Here is a 16,977-nt window from a genome sequence, read left to right as displayed (position 1 = left end):
GTTTACATACAGTTTACTTCAGGAATACAGGGTACTGGTGTTTACATACAGTTTACTTCAGGAATACAGGCTAGTGGTATTTACATACAGTTTACTTCAGGAATACAGGGTACTGGTGTTTACATACAGTTTACTTCAGAAATACAGGCTAGTGGTGTTTACATACAGTTTACTTCAGGAATACAGGGTACTGGTATTTACATACAGTTTACTTCAGGAATACAGGGTACTGGTGTTTACGTACAGTTTACTTCAGGAATACAGGCTAGTGGTGTTTACATACAGTTTACTTCAGGAATACAGGGTACTTGTGTTTACATACAGTTTACTTCAGAAATACAGGCTAGTGGTGTTTACATACAGTTTACTTCAGGAATACAGGGTACTGGTGTTTACGTACAGTTTACTCCAGAAATACAGGCTAGTGGTATTTACATACAGTTTACTTCAGGAATACAGGGTACTGGTGTTTACGTACAGTTTACTTCAGGAATACAGGGTACTGGTGTTTACATACAGTTTACTTCAGGAATACAGGGTACTGGTGTTTACATACAGTTTACTTCAGGAATACAGGGTACTGGTGTTTACATACAGTTTACTTCAGGAATACAGGCTAGTGGTATTTACATACAGTTTACTTCAGGAATACAGGCTAGTGGTATTTACATACAGTTTACTTCAGGAATACAGTCTAGTGGTATTTACATACAGTTTACTTCAGGAATACAGGGTACTGGTGTTTACATACAGTTTACTCCAAAAATACAGGGTACTGGTGTTTACATACAGTTTACTCCAAAAATACAGGGTACTGGTGTTTACGTACAGTTTACTTCAGGAATACAGGGTACTGGTGTTTACATACAGTTTACTTCAGGAATACAGGGTACTGGTGTTTACGTACAGTTTACTCCAAAAATACAGGGTACTGGTGTTTACGTACAGTTTACACAGGAATACAGGGTACTTGTGTTTACATACAGTTTACTTCAGGAATACAGGGTACTGGTGTTTACATACAGTTTACTTCAGGAATACAGGGTACTGGTGTTTACATACAGTTTACTTCAGGAATACAGGGTACTGGTGTTTACGTACAGTTTACTTCAGGAATACAGGGTACTGGTGTTTACGTACAGTTTACTTCAGGAATACAGGGTACTGGTGTTTACGTACAGTTTACTTCAGGAATACAGGGTACTTGTGTTTACATACAGTTTACTTCAGATATAAAGGGTACTGATCTGAATTTGTTCATTACATCCAAAGTTCAATATAACCAATGTTAAACTATTTAGATGTTACTGGGGATTTATTCTTACTGCAATATAATGGGTATTTCTATATAGGCAACTTCAACATGAGTGGAGTAGACAGTACACATACATCATTCATTTCTACTGCAGGGTAAACTCCGAGTGGCTAATTCTTACAAAGTTATAATTCTCCTTTTCTAGTAAATAATCCGGAAGTTAAATATAGTTATATATTGAGAATCTCTACTTAATGGTGTGTTTGCAAATTAAAGCATGCGAGTGTACATGCACACGTTCTCAATTCTGTCAACACGCAAACAGCGATATCTTTCTTATCTGCAAAATGAATTCCTTTGAAAAATAAACTGAAAGATTGCTAAAATGAAATTTCACAATTGAACAAAGGTATTACAACAAGAATCAGTCTCCATATAGGTGTACATAGGGGGAATCTAGAACAACGGGTTTACTAATGCCATACACATTCGTTTTATACCTTTGGAAACAATGCTGCCATTTCTTTCACTGCGTCATAGATTTTGTCAGCACAATGTCCAAAGCTATAAATAGAGAAGAAGGATATTGCTCAATGTCTTTGTATTTTTAAAAATACAAATTCAAATATACATACACACAACTCATGAGGCGGATCCAGGGTGGGGGGGTGGGGTGGTGTCCCAGGGGGGTCAGAACCCCCCTTCATCAGAAAATTTTGCTGAAAAAGGTCAGAATAACACATTTTGAGGGTAGAACCCCCTCCCCCTTTTGAAAACCAAAATTAATGGGTAGACATCCCCCCTTTCAAACATTCCTGGATCCGCCCCTTTAACTAAATATAAATACCTAGAAAGCAATTCAATGAACATTTTGAATATGAAACAAATCTATATCTAATGATGAAATACACAATAATGCTCTCAATGATGCTTGTCATAAATAAAATGTGTACAATCATGCAAAACACAGTTGCTGTTGTAGGTGTTTCATTTGCAGACGACACACAGTTGCTGTTGTAGGCATTTTTTGCTTGCAGACAACAAGGTCTTCAGGCACCCACCTATCATGCTTGCCATCCTGACCCGATTTGTAGAGCTCTTGAATATTTTTGGTAATTTTTTCAGTCTTTCTCATCACTTCCTCCTGAGATGGGAGTTCTTCGTCCAGGTTGACGGGCAGTGAGCTGGGACAGTCATAGTGAGAAAGGTCGGGGGGATAAGCACACTGGATCTCCTCCACACCCGAACCAGAACTTGAAGATTGCACACGATTTGACTGAAAAATAAAGATCAACTATCAGCCTCTTTTCATCAGAGGCCAATCTGTACACCCCCCTCCACAGGCAAATCTGTACACCCCCCCTTCACAGGCCAATCTGAACACCCCCCCCCCCCCATCCAACCGTTCCCCTTTCATATTCAAATTGGAATATACGATTACTTATGCAGTGTGACCAACAGCCACTAAAATCTCATTTGGTCAACACTACTAACATTGCTTTCTCTCTCTGGAGTTTAAATCTGGCTAACAATTAAAAAAAAAAAAATGATTTTTTTGATGTCCTCCAACCTGTCAAAATCACCCCAATCCGATAAATTTTTTCAGTTTAAAGATTCTTCTATTTTTTACTTGTTTCCAGGAAATACAGATCATCCATATTAGTTTAAACTTCCTGTGAAAACTTCAGAAGATTTACGGATATTATAAACAAAATGAATGTTTTAAACTCTTTATTGAGAAATATGAAATCTATCGGGCTGTTATGTGTTCATGAAAACATCAGAAAATTTGTAAACTTCATTTTCATGAGTTGAATCAACGTGCTACATCATCTAAAGAAAAAACCAACCTACCTACCCATCTTGAAATATGTGGGTCGGAGAACATCAAACATTTTTCTTAAAGATGGCTACACATGATTTGGTTAGGGTTCATTGTCAGCTGATAGACATAAGATATTGTATAGGTGATGAAATACTGTTTAGTTTGCTTTTATTGCACTGATTCAGAAATAGGTTTGTGGTCACAGTAAATCCATCTTATAAGTGTATTTGTTTGTTGTCACTGCCGAATGTAAAGAGTAACATTTGGATAAAACTCACGTTACGGAGTTGGAAAAAAACCTGGTTTATCTCGTAAAATTGCAGATGAGTTAAATGTTAGCAAGACTCAAAGTAAAAGTAAATCAAAATGTATTGAGGACTTAGAAAGAAATGTTGATCCAGGTAGGGAAATTTTAATTAATATGTCCATTAAAGTATATAATACATATACACGTTGGTCAGTTTCATCTGTTTTATAAACAGCTATTTATAAACATATACACTTACGTCAGTTTTATAAACAGATATTTATAAACATATACATACGTCTGTTTTATAAACAGATATTTATAAACATATACACTTACGTCAGTTTTATAAACAGATATTTATATACATATACACTTACGTCAGTTTCGTCTGTTTTATGGATATTGGACACAGAGTAGGCTGTAGGCAGTGAATCTTTATAAACATATACACTTACGTCAGTTTCGTCTGTTTTATGGATATTGGACACAGAGTAGGCTGTAGGCAGTGAATCTTTATATACATATACACTTACGTCAGTTTCGTCTGTTTTATGGATATTGAACACAGAGTAGGCTGTAGGCAGTGAATCTTTATAAACATATACACTTACGTCAGTTTCGTCTGTTTTATGGATATTGGACACAGAGTAGGCTGTAGGCAGTGAATCTTTGGATGGAGTCTGAAAGACAAGTTACACTATATACCATACCATTTAATATACCTTAATATAACACATCATTTAATATACACTTAATATACCATACCATTTAATATACCTTAATATAACACATCATTTCATATACACTGCTTATAATCAATCCTATACCATCACATACAGTATCAAGATTGTATGATCTTACTTTGTTAGACAATCGCTGCTCCAAAGGTTTGAATAGGAACTTCCTCTGTTGGACAATCGCGGGTCCCATTCCCAAGACTCCAACATGATCTTACTTTGTTAAACAATCGCTGCTCCCCAGGATATGAACTTACTTTGTTAGACAATCGCTGCTCCCGTTCCTGAGGTTCAAATATGAACTTACTTTGTTAGACAATCGCTGCTCCCGTTCCTGAGGTTCAAATATGAACTTACTTTGTTAGACAATCGCTGCTCCCGTTCCTGAGGTTCGAACATGAACTTACTTTGTTGGACAATCGCGGGTCCCATTATCAAGACTCCGACATGATCTTACTTCGTTAGACAATCGCTGCTCCTGTTCTGAGGTTCGAACATGAACTTACTTTGTTAGACAATCGCTGCTCCCGTTCCCGAGGTTCGAACATTGACTGTGGTCGTGTCCCTGACCTTGGCGTACTGGTACGCGCACCGTCCTCCTCCCCTCGGTCCGGACTGTAGCCATTGGCTAGTGTTGTAGGAGGACTTTGCTGGTGCTGAGTCTGATTTCTCAGAATTGAAATCTCTTTTGTAAGTGTTTGTACCTATTTCATTAATAAAAATTGTTTAATCTAAGTTAGAAACTTGTGATAAAAGGTTTCAACAAAAACCAATCCTTTAACCTATCAAAGATATTTTCTCCAATTATTAATGTGTATGTATATATATTATAGGACTAAACATTCTTTTGAAGGATTTCTCGATGTGCAAACACTGGACATTTTACTCCCAAACTGAATAAAAGTGAGAAGCACTTTTATGTTAAGTTTGTGAGTAAAATGTCCAGAGATTACACATCGATAAATTCTTCAAAAAGAATGTTTGATTCTTATAATTCCAATTCGTTCCCTGTATTTAATTTAAAAAATTTGAATACTTTCTCCGCACTATGTGTGATTTGTTTTCAGGCGCGTATGTATACATAGCGTTTTTGGATTTATGGATGTGTAAACTTTCATTTTGATTTATTTTTGTCCAATCAAAACAATTGCAATAAATAACATTGGAATTATATCACTATATATTTACATTTCCAATGTTTTTGCCTGCAATATCCTTACCAATTGAAATAATAGATATTTTCTTATAAATCCATTGCAGTTGTGAACAATGAGCGTATGAATATTGATAACGATAGTACCTTTAACTTAATGGCTCACGATCATAGAATGAAATAACAAAAATAAAGATGTTTTAATTCCCTTACTAGTGTGAGATCATCTCTCTCTCTCTCTCTCTGTTATAACTTGCACTATTCTTTGTTATAACTCCCTTACAGTTGTGTGAGATCATCTCTCTCTCCCTCTCTCTCTCTCTCTCTCTCTCTCTGTGTGTGTGTGTTATAACTGACACTATTCTTTGTTTTAACTTAGGAGTTGTGTGAGATCATCTCTCTCTCCCTCTCTCTCTCTCTCTCTCTCTCTGTGCTATAACTGACACTATTCTTTGTTTTAACTTACGAGTTGTGTGAGATCATCCCTCTCTCTCTGAAGGTCCTGATTGTTCTTCAGAATCTGCTGCATTCGGAACTCCATAGTGGAGAGTTTCTTCTTCATCTGTAGAAACTCCTCCGTGGAGACGGGGCCCTCCACCATGGCCTCGGGGACAGAGGGGGGCTAGTGGTGAACAAAGTCATGAATTAGATCTGTAACGGTCTTCTAGCATAACAGTTCAACTCCACCATAAAGAAAACAGTTATTAGGAATATATGTGTATAACGTACAAAAGGAGATTAGGTAGAACACTACACTGAAATTATGCATAACAAATCTTAAAAGGAAAAGGATATTAGGTCATTTTATCTGGCTTTGAAGTTACACGGTAATTATGTCATATTGTACACATGTTAAAATTCATAGTACCGTATTTGCCCCAATAAAGGCTCTTTCAATACAATTCCTATTGTCAATAAGAAAAATATTATTCATATACTCATCTTATAATAAAGCTGTTATCTACTCACATTTTTTTGTAAACCAATCAAAATTGCTTTTACATCTTATATACGTGAATCTGATAGGTGTTTAATGAATCGTATCACCTTGTTAACAGCTCACCTACTCTAGGAAGTACAGTTGAATCTACTACAAAAGTACCCAATATTTCATTTCTTAAAAGAAAGGTGAAAATATTTTCCACTTTCCTCATAAAATCTGAATTCCATTGCATGCATTATTAACTCCCTTAATTTCCCTATTTTCCAAAGGTACTCAGTGAGACAGACCTAGCATAACACTGTACATAATACTGTATGTGTATATGGATGTGAACATCAATGCACATGGTTGTGTATAATTCAGGGCTGTAAACCATTAATATGATTTTGTGCTAATAAAAGTAGACTAACCCCCCCCCCCCCCCCCAAATTAACCTTAACATGTTTGACAATTACAACAATTGATTCTAACAGAAGTTAATGATATGATGCACCATTTAGAACACTAATAAAGACAAGTTATCATATAATGCATTTAGAACACTAATAAAGACAATTTATCATATAATACATTTCAATTTATAATATAATGCATTTCAATTTATCATATAATGCATTTCAATTTATCATATAATGCATTACCATACACACAAACATCATATACCATTCATTAAGTGAAGACATACTAAAACTTAGTGTATAAGAAGTTTTGAATCTACTTACATTGTATACATACATACAATAAACAAGTCATTATAATTCTGTGCATGAAAATCACACACCTTGAAATTTTCCTATTTAATAGATATAAGAACCCATCATCATTGGGTCAACTCAAATAATGAAATTGGTGATGAAACTGATGACGAAATTGATGATGAAATTGGTGATGAAATTGGCAATGAAACTGATGACAGAGCTATGTCAAATAAACAGTCATAGAGAACTTGTAAATGGAGTCTGTTGATTTTCATGACATAGGAAGTGAGAGGTTTTATATTCAAATGAAGGCTTTCAGAATACCAGAAAATATATTTATCAAAAGTAAATTCTGTACTGTATAAAGACTGAGGCAGGGTTAGGTACTGAAGTATGAGACCGTACTATAAAAAGTCAATACATGTCGACTAGGCAGGGTTAGGTAACATGTCGACTAGGCAGGGTTAGGTACTGAAGTATGAGACCGTACTATAAAAAGTCAATACATGTCGACTAGGCAGGGTTAGGTACTGAAGTACGAGACTGTACTATAAAAAGTCAATACATGTCGACTAGGCAGGGTTAGGTAACATGTCGACTAGGCAGGGTTAGGTACTGAAGTATGAGACCGTACTATAAAAAGTCAATACATGTCGACTAGGCAGGGTTAGGTACTGAAGTACGAGACTGTACTATAAAAAGTCAATACATGTCGACTAGGCAGGGTTAGGTACTGAAGTACGAGACTGTACTATAAAAAGTCAATACATGTCGACTAGGCAGGGTTAGGTAACATGTCGACTAGGCAGGGTTAGGTACTGAAGTATGAGACCGTACTATAAAAAGTCAATACATGTCGACTAGGCAGGGTTAGGTACTGAAGTATGAGACCGTACTATAAAAAGTCAATATATGTCGACTAGGCAGGGTTAGGTAACATGTCGACTAGGCAGGGTTAGGTACTGAAGTATGAGACCGTACTATAAAAAGTCAATACATGTCGACTAGGCAGGGTTAGGTACTGAAGTATGAGGTTATTCAGGACACTCACATAAGGCGTCAGGCTGACCCTTTTATGGGACCTTATAAGGTCACCATATGACCTTAAATTTCCAGCCGACTTAATTCTCTGACTCTTCATGGGAACCTGAGTTTAGAACACAATTAAAACGTTTATTTATGTAATTTTCGTCTTTAATCAGAGAACAGATCGATACACAAGCTGAAGTTGATATGGAAGAGCAATGGAGACCTCTAGAGTTTTATGATATGTTACTCCACGAGGCAGACTTTGATGAGAAGTTATGAAATGTGACATGCTGTATTAGTTTGAGTTCAAAGGTCAAGGTCAGATATGAAACTCACACGTGGCATAAAACTCATTACTCTATCCTGCACTAAGTCGCCACTTGACCTCAGGTTGCCGACAGATGTTTGTCTGTTTGTATATTTCCTAGGAATCTAATCATTGCAAGATCATAATTACTACTTGGCTAGTCCATGTTAATGATATTTACAAATACAAGTTATTCACAAACAGTAAGAATACAAATATTGTGTATTCATAATGAAATAACTATATGAGACCCAATCTAAAATAGAATTTTTGATAAAAAAAAAATGCTACAATACACAAAAATATACTGTATAGCCAGTTTTTTGGGGTGGGTACAAATTTGGTGGACTTGGGTCTTCCTAGTATTATAATATAAATTTTGGTGGATAAAATTTTGGTGAAATCATACAATGTATAAGTATACTGATATTTCTAAATTTAGCGATTTTCATTTTCAATTGGTGAATCTTTGAAAATCACCTAAATTATATCCTCACCAAAAAAAAAGGGGGGGGGGGCTATACAGTGACTAGGTATAATAATATCATACATCATTTGCTTTGGATGCCTGCACATTGCATATAAAGTGTACACAAACAACGGTTAAAATGCTTTTAGATTGAGTCTCCTCTAAAATACAAGCATACTTCTAAAAATTTAATATACAGTCATTATAAAGCATTAAAGTAAAGCCTACTCAACATTATAATAAAAAGGAAATTTTGTTATAGGCAGCCAGTTAACATTCCGTAGACATTCCTAGTCAGAAATGCCATGATTTAGCAGGAACAGTGAGTGACAAAAAGAGCAGCACGTCTCACCTCCTCGACAGCCGATTTTAACAACGTGTCTGAATCATTGTCCGGGTTCTAAAACAAAACGTCAAATAGTCTGTCTCTGGTAATCACATAACATAGATACTAAAACACCATCAAAGACTGAGTGCACTGTGATGTTGTTCGGGGCATCTCTGGGTTTTACATGACAAGAATCATTAATGCATTTGAGTATGTATTGGGGTATTAGACAAATGGAAGTCCTAAGATTATGTCTGCTGGCGACTCCTTCTGACCAGTAGAAAGTGACAGTACATACTATCATTTTATCAACATGTCCAGAATATAAGACCTTGTCCTACACAAAGTTAAGATGACTTGAAATCTTACATATGACTAGTCAATGAAATACACTCTATGACAGGTCATTCTATAGCATTGTAACCCCCTCCCCCTATGAATATTTACAATATATTCATGACAAGTATCAGAAAACATCATGATGTATTAGAAGTTTAACCCTGCTGAACTTGGGGAGACCTTCAATATCATTGCCTGTAATGACATAAATGTGCCTAAGTCCCTGACTATAAAACGACAGTGATTGGAGTGTGAAGCCGAATGAATGTGTAATCTACTCACTGCTGGGGGGTGGGATAGAGAACTGTCTTTCATGCCAGCACTTTTAATGCTGAGGTTATCGATGCTGCTGTAATCCTCATCGGACGCCACCTGGTCGTAGATTGGTTCCTCATCACTAGCGATGCTGTTAAAATTAGTTTTCCTTTGTACCACTTGACCAGGCAATTTGTCTACAATACATAATTGTCAGGATATTTTTATAAAGCTTGCCAACTAAAGGATATTGATTTTTTTTTTTCTTTTTCTTTTACAAAACGATTCAGATTAGTACGAAAGAAAATTATTTTGTTATTGTCTCCCAATTTGAATATATATTCAAAAAACCCTCGACATTCAGATGCTGACAGTATTGTTGAAAACATACAATATACTTATCAGATTCATAAGTATACATACACATGTATATACTGATATCACAAAACTGCTAATGTTAAAAAAAACCCACATCTATTCTCTTCAACAGAGATTCAGCAACAACATTTCACATGTTTGATAATCAAAATGTATAGCATTTAGATGACTATTTTTACCATACAAACACAAATATTTTTCACATAAAGTAAATTTCTATGAAGAATTCTTCTACATGGTGCTAAATATTATATTTGGATCCACTTAAAGTTGTTCTTCCCAGTTCTACCTCTACTGATATATACAGCCTGTGTTTAATTACTAAACGATGCACTTAACATTCGCTACAAACCTTTTTCAAAAATGATGAAAATGGATCATAAAAGTAAAATGAATGCATTTCCTAGAATGGAATCTTTTTTGCCTTCCATTTCTCCATTATGTCTAATACAGTGGGTAACATTTTTGTAGCGTTATATAGGTAAGGGATACATATCACGGCTTTTGAACATCACAGGAAATTTACAAGTTCCTTAAACATTAGGTATTTTATATTTGTACCCATTACAACCACAATATGCAAAAAATAGATATTAACCCATGCATCAAATTTTTTTATTGTTTGCAGCATTAGTGTGCTTAAAATCCATTAGAGAAATAAAATATAGGACACATAGAACTGTTATCTGCATCAACACATCATGAAAATAAACTCCTTTTTAACAGGGAAATTTCAATATGCATTACATTTCAGCTACAAAATGCCAGTACAGTATTTAAGGCAATATACATTATATCACACATGATATATCATCTATATTGTAACATGACAATTACTCTACAAATAAAATGTGATATATGTGACATCTTACCTCTAATAATCACTAAAAATTATTCTTATAATTTCCTCTCCTCATAAAAAAACGAATGAATATCCAACCTGTTTGTGCACATCCAAAGTAGATCATACTTTTTTTTTTACACAAACAAAGTGTCAACCTAGATGCATATATGATTTTAAACAAGCAGTATAAGGCTCTTGGAGGCGAGTGTTGTTTGTGTAAAGACAGTTCTGTGACCCCAGATCGGAGACCACAAGGGGCACCTGTCTGCATGTACTGATAACCACACACAAGACTTTATTCCTCCAAACCTGCAGTGGGATGGAATCAAGGTAATATGAGATGAGGATCGAAAGAAAAAAACCTTTAAACTACCCCTGTCATAGCAAGGCAATTAAATCTTAAATCACCGGTAAAAGCAGTTTGTCAGTATGTGGGTGTTTTCAAGCGTAAAATGTGTCTGACCTTCCCCGATAGAATGACCCGCTCGTCACAATCTGACTACTACAGCTTATCAGTGTAATAATATACTACAGATCCTCTTTCCTGATCAGACCGCTTTCTTTGTACTGCTGTGATCTTTATGCATTGCACTGTTCAATATAGGGAGGGACAAGACAATCTATCACACAGCCCCACATGTTAACAAGGCCAAGAACCTGGCGTATGTCTGACAAGACCTTGAATTTATTAAGATGTATAAAGATAAGTTTATGGAAAAAAACACCTGAAAAATAATGGTATATTTTATACCTTAATACCTCTGGAGAAGCAGCTTACCATCGGTAAATAGGTAATTTGAAAGAAAACATAATACTGTCCTCAATTCAAGGTCACTAAAGCAGAGGGCTATAAAACTTTATCAAAATATTTTTCTTTTCAACAGAACGAGTAAAATACTCTTGCAAAAATCTCTTAATGTGTCTTTATTGTTGTCTGCTGTCTGTACATGTAAATTTTGAAAAGAAATATTGCATGTTTTCTTGTTAATAAGATTGCTGCAGAATAAGAATATAAGTAAACAGTAAATGTTTTTAGGGTAAATAATGACGTTTTTAGGGCGACATGTATTTACAGTGCATAGGTATGAAAGGTGAATGCTCTAGAGTGGTCAACATAAAAAAAATAAATACTTTTACCAGTGGGGGATATGTAGAATAATATTTTGAAATTGAAAAGTTTAAAATTTACTTTATTTAATAAAAAAAACCAAAAAACAGTTTTAGTAGAAAGTGACCTGAAAAAATGAAAACCCCTGCAAGACTTGAACCCATGATCTACCAATCAGCAGTCGACACGTTAAACTACTGAGCTATTATACTCACCTAGGTGATTAGATTTAAAAGAAATATACAAATATTGCTGCTATTTATATTTTCATTCATATTTTAAAAAGGAAGGCAGCCATTATGACGATGTAGCATTCCTCCTTAAATGGTGGAAGTCAGCCATTATGACAATGTAGCATTCCTCCTTAAATGGTACATACTGTATGGTCGGGACAAATTTTAGAAATGCTAGAATTTTTACTAACACAATGCCATGAATGAATCCACTTGTGCACAATAATAGGTTTTACACACCACCGTAATCTTACAGTAAACATGATAAAACATCGTAATCTTACTGTAAACATGATAAACCACTACTGTAATCTTACTGTAAACAAAAAACACTACTGTTGCATAATTTTACACCCCACCGTAATCTTACTGTAAACATGATAAAACACTACCGTAATCTTACTGTAAACATGATAAACCACTACTGTAGCATAATTTAACATCCCACTGTAATCTTACTGTAAACATGATAAAACACTACCGTAATCTTACTGTAAACATGATAAAACACTACCGTAATCTCACCGCAAACATGATAAAACCCTACCGTAATCTCACTGTAAACATGATAAAACACTACCGTAATCTCACTGTAAACATGATAAAACACTACCGTAATCTCACTGTAAACATGATAAAACACTACCGTAATCTTACTGTAAACATGATAAACATTGTAATCTTACTGTAAACATGATAAAACACCACCATAATCTTACTGTAAACATGATAAAACACTACCGTAATCTTACTGTAAACATGATAAAACACTACTGTTGCATAATTTTACACCCCACCGTAATCTTACTGTAAACATGATAAAGCACTACTGTTGCATAATTTTACACCCCACCGTAATCTTACTGTAAACATGATAAAGCACTACTGTTGCATAATTTTACACCCCACCGTAATCTTACTGTAAACATGATAAAACACTACTGTTGCATCATTGGTCGAGACTTGGGCTAGTCAGTTAGAATGACTGTTTCGAAATATCGTTTTAAAGGATATTTTGTACAATATTAACATAATGAAGTATACTGCTTGCAATTTCATCAAAATTCAATCAAAACATGCTTCACTACAAACTAGCTTTTAAGGTAAGGAATTGAAAAGTGTTGCAACATGTTCCTCATTTCAAGAAACCAAAGGAACTTTAAAGAAAAGTTGAAGAATAATTTAGGTATCCATCTTGAGAAGAAAAAAAAAATTGAATGTTCATATCCACAATTAATTGGTGTTTGCAAATGAAATACCTCCAGGAAAAATCGTATGCTAAAGCGTTAAGTAAAATTGCGTTTTAATCACAGAAAGATTTTATGAAGTAAAACAATTTGATAAAAACTCACAGGTTTTTCATTCTGATACATGGAGAAACACTTCTCTCTATGGACTTGGGGGTTAAGGTCCTTTTAATATATGTAGTTAATAATTCAAAGCACTTTTAAACAAGTGACTGTAGTGGAGCTTTCTTTTCAAACTTATGGGCCAAGGACCTATATGTATACTGATTCACAACTATCAACAAAACCACTATTTAACACTCTATATGTAAGTGAGAATTTGTGTTCTGTTAAATAACAGCTCCAGATCATCTATCCATTAATCATTTACAGGAGTAATCAATGCCACAAAATGGAATCTAATTTCTACATATCTAAAATTCTATTTCATACACTGTCCTCTTAGTTCTGATGTGACACTGGAATGTAATTTTTACATATCTGATTCATTTTATACATCGTCCTCTTAGTGACACTGTAGGGGTAGAATGATTCCCAGTGTCTGAAACTCTACTCACTAAAACAAAGCACAAAATGAAAACAAGAATATCAGTAAAATTGATGGACGCTCCCTGAGCTGCATTTAACCAATGAACTACGTCATAAGATGAATGACTTGCACAATGATCAATAACTGTTGAAATGAAGTTTTTTTTCCATACATGCACAAGATACTTTGACCTTTACAAAATGACCTTCAGCGACCTTTGTCTGAAAGCCATTTGCCTATTACTTATTTGTGTGATATATGATCAATACCTGTTCAAAAACTGCTGAAATAGGAAACTTTTTCCTTTTATATATATATATATATATATATATATATATATATATATATTTAAAAGGAATATGGTCTAAGTGGCCTTGACCTTTCCAAAATGACCTTGGCCAAAAGTCCTAAAGAATATTTGTGATAAATTCTGATCAACTTCTGAGGAAAAGTTTAATAAGAGATATACGAGATGGAGGGACAAACAGACATGATGGCGACGACTATATATGCCCCCACAAAAAAATTGGGGGGGGGGGGGGGGGGCATAAAAAATTTGTGGGGTGTGAAATTTATAGCTTGAGAGAAGCTGTAAAGCGGTTTCATCCTTGTTGTAAGCAACTTGGTATTAATTTGTCTATTTTCACATGAAATTAATGACAGCAAAACAAAGCTGTGAAATAGAGCATCTTATTCTGTGGCCTTCAAATTCATTTACACATATTAAGGTGATACCTGTGCATCTAGAACCAAACAGGTAAGCAAATCAGTGCAGTTTGATTGTAAGCATTGGTTAAGGAGGAAGAACAGAGGAATCTGATATGGATGGAAAGTGGGGAATATGTACAATCAACATTTTCGAATTTACTTTATTTAGTCAAAAATGCAGTTTTATTAGAAACCTAACTGAAAAAACCCCTAAAATCCCTTCTGGACTCAAACCCACAATCTATAGATCAACAGCTGACACGTTAACCGACTGAGCTACTCAGCTAGGTGATTGGATTTAAAAGGAATAAACAAGTATTGCTGGTATCTATAATATTCATTCATGTTTTAAAAAGAAGTCAGCCATTATGATGATGTAGTATACCTCCTTAAAATCACAATACACCAGAGTCGTCTGGTAATTCCACTTACAACAGAGATTAAAATCACAATACATCAGACTCGTCTAGTAATTCTACTTACAACAGAGATTAAAATCACAATACATCAGACTCGTCTAGTAATTCCACTTACAACAGAGATTAAAATCACAATACATCAGACTCGTCTGGTAATTCCATTTACAACAGAGATTAAAATCACAATACATCAGACTCGTCTAGTAATTCCACTTACAACAGAGATTAAAATCACAATACATCAGACTCGTCTAGTAATTCCACTTACAACAGAGATTAAAATCACAATACATCAGACTCGTCTAGTAATTCCACTTACAACAGAGATTAAAATCACAATACATCAGACTCGTCTAGTAATTCCACTTACAACAGAGATTAAAATCACAAAACATCAGACTCGTCTGGTACTTCCACTTACAACAGAGATTAAAATCACAATACATCAGACTCGTCTGGTACTTCCACTTACAACAGAGATTAAAATCACAATACACCAGACTCGTCTAGTAATTCCACTTACAACAGAGATTAAAATCACAATACATCAGACTCGTCTGGTAATTCCATTTACAACAGAGATTAAAATCACAATACATCAGACTCATCTAGTAATTCCACTTACAACAGAGATTAAAATCACAATACATCAGACTCGTCTAGTAATTCCACTTACAACACAGAGATTTCAAGATGAAGCCCAAGTCATGCAACCCACCCCAATTCTCAAATACAATAATAAGATGAAGCCCAAATCATGCACCACACCTTAAATCTCAAAACAATGAATAATAATAACACCTGATAAAAAGATCAAAAGAGTTAAACAATCAGAGTACACATGTATACGACAATGTTTCTATATCTGAATTGCCTACCTGGCTCCTTTGGAATTTGAACAGGGGACATCACTCCCGTTTGTCGTCTTTTAGCATCATTTAAAATGTCTATTATCAATGTGGCAAATTCTCTTGCATTGAATCTGGCAAGTTTTTGACGTCCCTGTAGAAGAGAAATATTGTAAGAAATCGTAGACATCTTAAAAATAATGCATAAATCAATCATTGACATAAGAATCAATCAACATTTGGTATGTTACAAATGTTTTGTAGACAATTACTCCGTGCACCTTCTACATCCACAATGACTTCTATATAATCAAGGATAAAAGTAAAGGTCACTTTTAAATAACCTCTTTTTAAAACAAACATGCATGTATTAGGTTTTTCAACAAACTACTGTACTTGTCAATTATAATATCATACAACTCCCATTTGCAAAGCATTTGAATTTGCTGTGAAATACATTTTCATATTTTTTTTGCAAAGCATTTGGATTTGCTATGAAATACATTTTCATATTTTTTTAATATTTCTATGTTATTTAAAATAGCCATTTTTACAGTAACATGACTTTCTGTCAAACAAGCTGATATGAATGGTGAAGTTGCAATACCTGATTGCGTGTGGCCGAGAAGTCCGGGTTGAGAGGAAGAAAAGGGACCCCTTGTCGGTCACTCACTAAAGCTTTGTTGTCATGTGTCTGTAGCCAATCTGTAAATAGAAAATTATAAAATAGTCAACTTAGCTTAACTGAAAACTAATTACAACATAATATTAAAACATATACAGTAGTGAAAGCTCCCTAAAATTAGACAATTATTTTATACATAAATATAATACGATCCTCGGAGACATTTACGGATATATATTGTTTTCAGTCTGAAACAGAAATCCTTACGTTCATCGTTTTCTCTTCTGTCGACTTCATCATAAACATCCATTGCCAACTCTTCAAATAAATGATTCGGTAGCTGAAAAAAGAAAACAAATATTTAAATGATTCGTGAGCTTGGAAAAAGAAAACAATCATTTAAATGATTTGGGAGCTTGAAAAAAGAAAACAATAATTTTTAAATTTAAT

The 16,977-nt window shown here is 34.6% G+C and overlaps 1 protein-coding gene across 4 annotated transcripts in view; it reads right to left on the bottom strand.

Moving 5' to 3' along the window:
- LOC125664445 (ARF GTPase-activating protein GIT2-like) overlaps positions 1-16,977 on the bottom strand; it is a 39,000-nt gene that overhangs the window by 3,999 nt on the left and 18,024 nt on the right. Inside the window, exons 10-20 of one of the 4 annotated variants that reach the window (XM_056151038.1) lie at positions 16,795-16,867; positions 16,510-16,607; positions 15,933-16,056; positions 9,616-9,785; positions 9,019-9,066; positions 8,227-8,322; positions 5,687-5,842; positions 4,574-4,771; positions 3,942-4,010; positions 2,317-2,531; positions 1,756-1,819 (exon numbers count right to left, since the gene is read on the bottom strand). In XM_056151038.1, coding sequence (XP_056007013.1) covers positions 1,756-1,819; positions 2,317-2,531; positions 3,942-4,010; positions 4,574-4,771; positions 5,687-5,842; positions 8,227-8,322; positions 9,019-9,066; positions 9,616-9,785; positions 15,933-16,056; positions 16,510-16,607; positions 16,795-16,867 — 1,311 coding nt within the window. The remainder of the gene's footprint in view (positions 1-1,755; positions 1,820-2,316; positions 2,532-3,941; positions 4,011-4,573; positions 4,772-5,686; positions 5,843-8,226; positions 8,323-9,018; positions 9,067-9,615; positions 9,786-15,932; positions 16,057-16,509; positions 16,608-16,794; positions 16,868-16,977) is intronic. The other 3 variants (XM_056151044.1, XM_056151041.1, XM_056151048.1) reach the window with 3 other exon arrangements.

This window comes from Ostrea edulis, chromosome 1 (genome assembly GCF_947568905.1).
Source record: "Ostrea edulis chromosome 1, xbOstEdul1.1, whole genome shotgun sequence".
NCBI lineage: Eukaryota > Metazoa > Mollusca > Bivalvia > Ostreida > Ostreidae > Ostrea > Ostrea edulis.
The sequence above is the reverse complement of the archived record's forward strand: the minus strand, read 5'-3'. Positions and strand labels throughout refer to the sequence as shown.